Source organism: Carlito syrichta, unplaced genomic scaffold (assembly GCF_000164805.1).
Source record: "Carlito syrichta isolate Samal-C Ts95f unplaced genomic scaffold, Tarsius_syrichta-2.0.1 Scaffold311678, whole genome shotgun sequence".
NCBI classification, from domain to species: Eukaryota; Metazoa; Chordata; class Mammalia; order Primates; family Tarsiidae; genus Carlito; species Carlito syrichta.
Genome location: NW_007255774.1, coordinates 339,360 through 346,196, shown reverse-complemented (window position 1 = coordinate 346,196; position 6,837 = coordinate 339,360). Strand labels below are relative to the sequence as shown.

Below are 6,837 nucleotides of genomic sequence, written 5' to 3'. Positions count from 1 at the left end.
GGGCGCCCGGGCCGGGGTGGGGGCGCTCCCAGGCCCGGGATCTCGGCTCACCGGACCGGTACCGCGCAGCCTCCAACTGCCGTTCCATACAGGCGGGCGCATTAGGGGGAAGGTTCCACTCGCGGGCCGCCGGGGGCACCAGGGACGGCGGGGTCTCCTTCCGCATCTCCACGGTTCCGGCCACAACCGGGACCCAACCCGAACGCCGGCCTGCGACTCAGCTCCGGCAGCAACCCACACGTGGGGCGCCTTCGGCACCCCGCCCCTCTCCGGAGCCTAAGGCAACTCCACTTCTCGCGAGAATTGCTCCAAGGGCTCCCTCCCGCTTTCCGGCCGCTGTCCTCCCGCCGCGGGTTCCTCTCACGCCGTGCCTCTTCTCGCGAGAACCAGAACAACAAAACTCGCCCGACGAACGTTTAAAGGAAAAAAAAAAGGGCCCGAAGATCTCTTCTCGCGAGACTTGCGAGCGGCCATCTTGCTCCTGCCCCTGACCGGTCCTCCGTTCGGGGTCACGGGGACGCTGAGCCCGCCGTCTAGACCTGTGGTGACCATGCTGTCCCGGGTGGCACTTGCCGCCACAGCGGGTAAGGGGTGCGGACTCTGGTCTGGGCCATCCGGGTGGCTGGAAAGCGGCGAGTCTAGGAAGCCGCTGGGGGGAGAAGGGGGTGAAGAAAGGCGCGGCGACCCTGGGGCCTGGAGCGATCGGCCCGGCTCGGAAGGGAGCGCGGGGTCCTGGGGGACGGGAAAGAGGGGTGCGTGGCCCTAGTGACCGGGCTGGCGGGGACGAGGAAGGGGCGACCGGGGCTCCTCCTCGTCTTCGCTGACCTGCGCCTTGTGCTGTCTGCAGCGCCCTCGCTGAAGAACGCCGCCCTCCTGGGTCCCGGGTAAGTGAGGAGCGCGGTGCTCGCCTCGTCCTTGTGCGGTCCCCTTGTGTCGTTTGTCGGTCGGTCTCCTCTTGGCTTTAGGCCAGACGCTTCCTTTCTTCGGGGAACCTGGAGACACCTCAAGCCTCCCTCGAACCCTTGTCCCTGTCACTGCCAGGAGCCTCCCCGCGTCGCCTAGTGGCCAGGACCTGAGGCGGAAACGGAATGTGTCTAGCTAAACGAGAAGCCGGCTTTGGTGTCTGCCGAGCTCTCGCCCTGTGACCCTTCCACACCCAGCTGCCGCGGCCCACGTCTGAGCTCGAGGACCCACACCCAAGAACAGTAGGCCGGCGCGGTGGCTCCTGTCGGGATCCCAGCCCTTGGGGAGGCGGAGGCCGGAGGATCGCTTGAGCCCAGGAGTTTAAAAGGCCAGCCAGGGCAACGTGGCAAGACCTTGTCTCTCTACAGAACAGTTTTAAAAACCTAGCCAGACGTAGTGGTTGGCGCCTGTAGTCCCAGCTATTTGGGAGGCTGAGGCCGGAGGATCGCTTGAGCCCGGGAGTTCGAGGCCCACGAGCAACAAAGCGAAACCGCATCTCTACCAAAAAGACAAACTAGCCGGACTTGGTGGCTTGCGCCTGTAGTTAGTCCCAGCTACTCAGGAGGCTGAGACGGGAGGAAATAAATCAGTAGAGCATATTGTTTCCAGTCTGTGTCCCAGATTCCTACTTTTCAGCTCCGTGTCATAAGAGCCAGAGAAGTCACTCATGGATTCGGTAAATATTAATCTTGCCAGCCACATAGCCAAGCATGCAAAAATGAGTAAAGCTAAGTGCCTGCTTCATGGAGCTCACAATATAGGAGGAGAGGCAGTTGTAGAGAGGGCTTCAGAGCGAGGGTTCCAGAGGTAGAACAGGATACACCTTGCCCTTCACTTACTCTGCTCCCTCATCTGCAAAACGGAGGTAATAATACATGGTGGGTTATGAGAATGAAGAGACTTAATTCTTGTGAACCCTAAAAACAGTGCTTGGTACATAGAATGCGCTTAGTAAGTGCTAGCAAGTGTTGCTGCTAAAATTATTTCACGAGACATGCTCATTTTCTTTGAGACGTCTCTGTTCACATTCAAGTTTAGTCCTAAAGCTTGCAAGATTTGATAACTAGCCTGTGGCTTGAAAAAGTGGTTTTAATGTATCTTAATTAAATCTCATATATGCACAGCATATTTGGACCTGGTTTAAAATGACAAGATCTTGGCCCTCAAAACCTGAGCCTGATGCCACAGTGGAATGAGAATGCCGGGAAAGAGAGGGAGTAGGAGTGACATAAATGTTGGTGGCCGTAGGGTAGAGTGATAGTAAAGATTGTCCTTATGAATTGAATTCTTCCCTCTTTATATCACATGCTTTCTGCTTTTGTCAGCAAGTGGAGTTTAATTTCCCTCCCCCTGAATCTGGGCTGACCTCATTACTTGCTTGACCAATACAGTGTAGTGAAGGTTATGTTATGGATATCTGAGGCCAGGTGATAAGAGGCCGTACAGGTCCTGTCTTGTTTTGTTTCAATTCTTGCTTATGAGACATACCCTCCTAGAAGCTCACTGCTGCTGAGAAAAACCACAGGGAGAGGCCACCTGTAGATACTAGTTGAACGACCCAGCTAGGCTCTTCATCAGGAACCAGCGTTTACTGCCATCTTGAGTAAGCAGCTCAGCTGGACCTTAGTCACTTTCTTGTTAGTCACTTTGTTGTATGAGACACCCCAAGTAAGGACCACCCAGCAGAACCCAGTCAATCCATAGAACCAGTAAATTGCTTTAAGCTACCAGACTTTTCAGTGGTTTATTATTCACAAATAGATAACCAGAACAGCAACCATTTTTTCACACTTCTCACACTTCTTTCCCTCCACATGGAATACCTTGTTTTGACACTTTTCTAGCATTCCAACAAGCAATTCTTTCATTTGGTATCTATTTAAAAATTCCAAATAAAATTCAGTGTCCCTTGAGTAACTTTACTTGGTTTTGACCCTTCCCTCTGTACTCAAGATTTAATTTGTGTTAAATAAATTTTGTGAAGGCAGTAAAGTGAGGCTATACTTGACTGTTTCCAACTTACACTCCATACAGATGTGTAAACAAATAATTGTAATACAGGTAACACATTAAACGACTGAATATATCAGGAGCATCTTTGATTTTCTTTCACACTCCATATTTAGTACATCATTAAACCTCTTCTAGATTTTATCTGGATTTCTTCCAGTACCACTGTTACTAAAGTGTGGACCACCATCAACTTCCACCAGGCTATTTCAGTAGTCTCTTAATTAGTCTTGTGTCTATGTTCTTGTCCTGTTACAGCCCATTTTCACAACAGCAGAGAATATATGTCAGTCCCCCTCTAAAGCTTTCCAGAGCTCCCCATCCTGCTTGAAATACAATCCAAATTTAGCGTAGTCCAGAAGGTCCAACATGAATTGATCCCATCCTGCCTCTTAATTCCATCTCCTGCTGTTCTCTTTTTAGCTTATTCTTCACTCGTACTGGCCTTGCTGTTTCTCTGAAAACAGCCAAGCTCGTGTTCTTGCCTCGGGATCTTTCTGCTGGTTGTTCTCACTTTTCCCCAGGTCATTGGCTCAAATGTCAAATGACCTCCTACCAAAAAACTCATTCCCCATTCTGTTGCTTCCTATCCCCTTGCCTTGTTCCATTTTCTTCATAGCACTTACAGCTGCCTGAAATTGTCTATGGGCATACCCGTGCTCCCACTGGAATGTTGAAGGCTGGGGCTTTGTTCACTGCTGTGTTCCCAGTGCCTGGCATAAGTAGAAAGTCAGTAAATGTTTTGTTGACTGAACGAATAGATGATAGCCCAGGACTGGGGAGGGCTTTATTATAAAAGATGTGCTTGAGATGTTCTGAAGCCTAATTGGACTTGGCAGTCATTGGTATGAAGTTATGGTATGAAGGGCATAACAGACAGAAGGAGCAGCATAAGGCACGTTTTTGTTTTTGAGAGCTGTTAAGTGTTTCCATATGGCTGGAGGGGAGGAGGATGAAGGAAGGTGAGGTTCTAAAGTTTGACAGATACTGACTGGATTATGTATATTATACTAAGTAACTTGTTTTCTGTGGTCAGAAGAGAACCTGTTGAAGAGTTTTCTAGTCAGATTTACTGCCTTATTATTATTATTACTATTATTGTTATTATTATTGGCACAGAGTTTTACTTTGTTGCCCAGACTAGAGTGCTGTGGCACAATCATGGCTCACTACAGCGTTGACCTCCTAGGCTTAGGGGATCAACCACAGGCACACACCACCATGCCTGGGTAATTTTTGGATTTATTGTAGAAACAAGGTCTCACCAAGTTGCCCAGACTGGTCTCGAACCCCTGGGCTCAGGCAGTCCTCTTGCCTCCACCTCCCAGTCTCTGCTGAGATTACAGTTGTGAGCCACCACACCCAGTCTTTTTTTTTTTTTTTAAACTTTATTGTAGAGCCCAGGTCTTGCTATGTTGTCCAGGCTGACCTGAAACTCCTGGACTCAAGCAGTCCTCCTGCTTCAGCTTCCCAAAGAGCTGGGACTACATGTGTAAGTCACCTTGCACAGCCTGCTTCTCCCTAGAATTGTATGCCTAACCATTCTTATAGTCAAGTTTGAGTAGAGAAAAGGAGACATTTTCAAACATAACAAAATCTTTTTTAAAAAAAGTGTATCTTCCATGAGGTTTTTCTCTGGAGACAAGATGTGAGTTCCACACACACAAAAAAGAGTAGTGAGGAAAAATACCAGGATAACTTTGAAAATCAGATCTGGAGGACAACTTACCAACTTGAGGCAGGTGACTGGAGGACTTGAGGAAAAGATGACATTAAGATCTCAACATCACTGAATGTGTTTAGACATATGGAGAGCAGACTAATGGTTCTGGCAAAGCTTAAAGATGGATTGGTAACATACATAGAAAACTAAGCAATTGAAAAAATATATAGGCAGTTATTAACCTAGGGAGGAAGGGAAAAGGGTAACACAAGAAAGGAAGCGTAACTAGAGTACACTGAAGGTTTCGACTAAGAATAGTACGACACAGTGAGAATAATCTACAGGTTAAATATTGACTTAGCCAAAAAGTATTATAAAATTATAGTGGGAAGAGAAAGAGGTGTGTGTGTGTGTGTGTGTGTGTGTGCGCGCGCGTGCACGTGCACACATGTGACCTTGTTTTTATGGGGGGGGTCATCTTTTGTTGTTACTGCCTAGAAAGTTGTAAATAATGTCTAATTACCTATTTTACCAAATTTGAAATGCTATCAATTAAAAGGGTCTCCATTGTTTCATGTGCATCTAAAAATAAAAGAATTTTTAAAATCAATGATTCTCAACCTGGGACAGTTTTGCTCTCCAGCGGCCATCTGGTAGTGTCTGGAAACATTTTTGGTTGTCACTACTTGGGTGCGGGGCAGGGGAGGCACAGGGAGAGGTACTGGCATCTAGGTATAAAAAGCACAAGTATACTGCTAAACATTCTACAGTACACGGAACAGCCTTCCTCAGCAAAGAATTATCTAATTCAAAATGTTGATAGTACTGAGGTTGAGAAGCCTTGGTTTAAATGGAGGAATCTTAAGCCTGATTCTTAGATTTTAAAACTTGGTGAGGCAGTGTAAACACCATTCAAAAGCTAAGCAGTGAACCAAAATCAATGGCATACAGTAATGGAAGTTCGTAACTTACACTACAAGGAGATAGAGGTGGAGGGAGTAGGGAGGTGGAGGTTGGAAGTGGTCAAGAGCATACTGAGAATGAAGGAGACTGGACTTGAGGGCAGCTATGAAAGGGACCGAAGATCTTGCTCCATCAGAAGCTTAATGAGACCTCAATATACTGTAACTGCTAAAAATGCAATCTTGGACTTTTTTATTTTGAATTGAGGTTTCACTCTCGCCTACACTGGAGTGCAGTGACAATCACGGCTCACTGCAGCCTTGACCTCCTGGGCTCAGGTGATCCTCCCACCTCAGCCTCCCAAGTAGCAGTTGGAACTGTAGGTGTGTGCCACCACATCTGGCTGACCTTTTAAATTTTTTGTAGAGATATGTCATTATGTTACCCAATCAGACTCAAACTCCTGAACTCATGCAGTCTTCCCACCTCAACCTCCCAAAGGGCTGGGATTACAGGTGTGAGCCACCATGCCTGGCTAGACTTTAAAACAAGAATAATTTACAAATCACTGTTGATAATAGTACAGCATTCTGTAGAATAGATGAATTAGTCAGGCTGTATTAAGAGTATTAACGTTCAGTTCTGTAGACCTCATTTGTAATAAAACAAAGCCAGAGAGCTCCTAGTAAAAGACAGTCAGGATTGTGAGGGAACTGAGGGTGTTTAACCTAGTCACACGAATGTTACCATATATAGAAAAGCAAAATTGGAACCAATGAATCGAAGTTCCAAGGATATATGTAGCAGCTCAATCCACTGGTGAACATAATTAAAGCTGTCCAATACTGAAAAAACTTGTTACATAGAGTGGTTAGCACCCCATTAAAGGGAGTATTCCCAAAGGTCCGAGTTCTTGCCTTTAAGGAGTTTGCAACACAGCAGACATGTAACAGCCACTTAACATAGAATTTTACTATATACTAAACATTCTAAGCACTTTACGTATATTATCCCAGTTGATCTACACAACAATCCTATAAGTTATTATCTTTTATTCCCATTTTACTGAGTGAAATTCAGAATTATAAAAGCTTAAGTTCCTTACTCAAAGTCAAGTGGCAGGTCTAGAATTTGAACCCAAGGGAACCTGGCTGCCAAGTCCATGTTCTTTTTGTTTGTTTGTTTTTTGAATTGGAGTCTCACTCTGTCACCCAGACTGGAGTGCAGTGGCCGCTACCACCCACCGCAGCCTTGACCTGCTGGGCTCTGGCGATCCTTCCGCCTCACCCTTCCAAGTA

At 46.8% G+C, this 6,837-nt stretch overlaps 2 protein-coding genes across 5 annotated transcripts in view; one reads left to right on the top strand and one right to left on the bottom strand.

Moving 5' to 3' along the window:
• WDR77 (WD repeat domain 77) overlaps positions 1-244 on the bottom strand; it is an 8,563-nt gene extending 8,319 nt beyond the window's left edge. For all 4 annotated transcript variants that reach the window (XM_021717995.1, XM_008068924.2, XM_021717996.1 and 1 more), the window contains exon 1: positions 52-244. In XM_021717995.1, the coding sequence (XP_021573670.1) occupies positions 52-166 (115 nt within the window). In that variant the 5' untranslated portion in view covers positions 167-244. The remainder of the gene's footprint in view (positions 1-51) is intronic.
• Positions 245-455: 211 nt separating this feature from the next.
• The window catches only part of ATP5F1 (ATP synthase, H+ transporting, mitochondrial Fo complex subunit B1), a 16,348-nt gene continuing 9,966 nt past the window's right edge, over positions 456-6,837 (top strand). The window contains exons 1-2 of the mRNA XM_008068923.2: positions 456-584; positions 848-884. Of these exons, the coding sequence (XP_008067114.1) occupies positions 551-584; positions 848-884 (71 nt within the window). The 5' untranslated portion in view covers positions 456-550. The remainder of the gene's footprint in view (positions 585-847; positions 885-6,837) is intronic.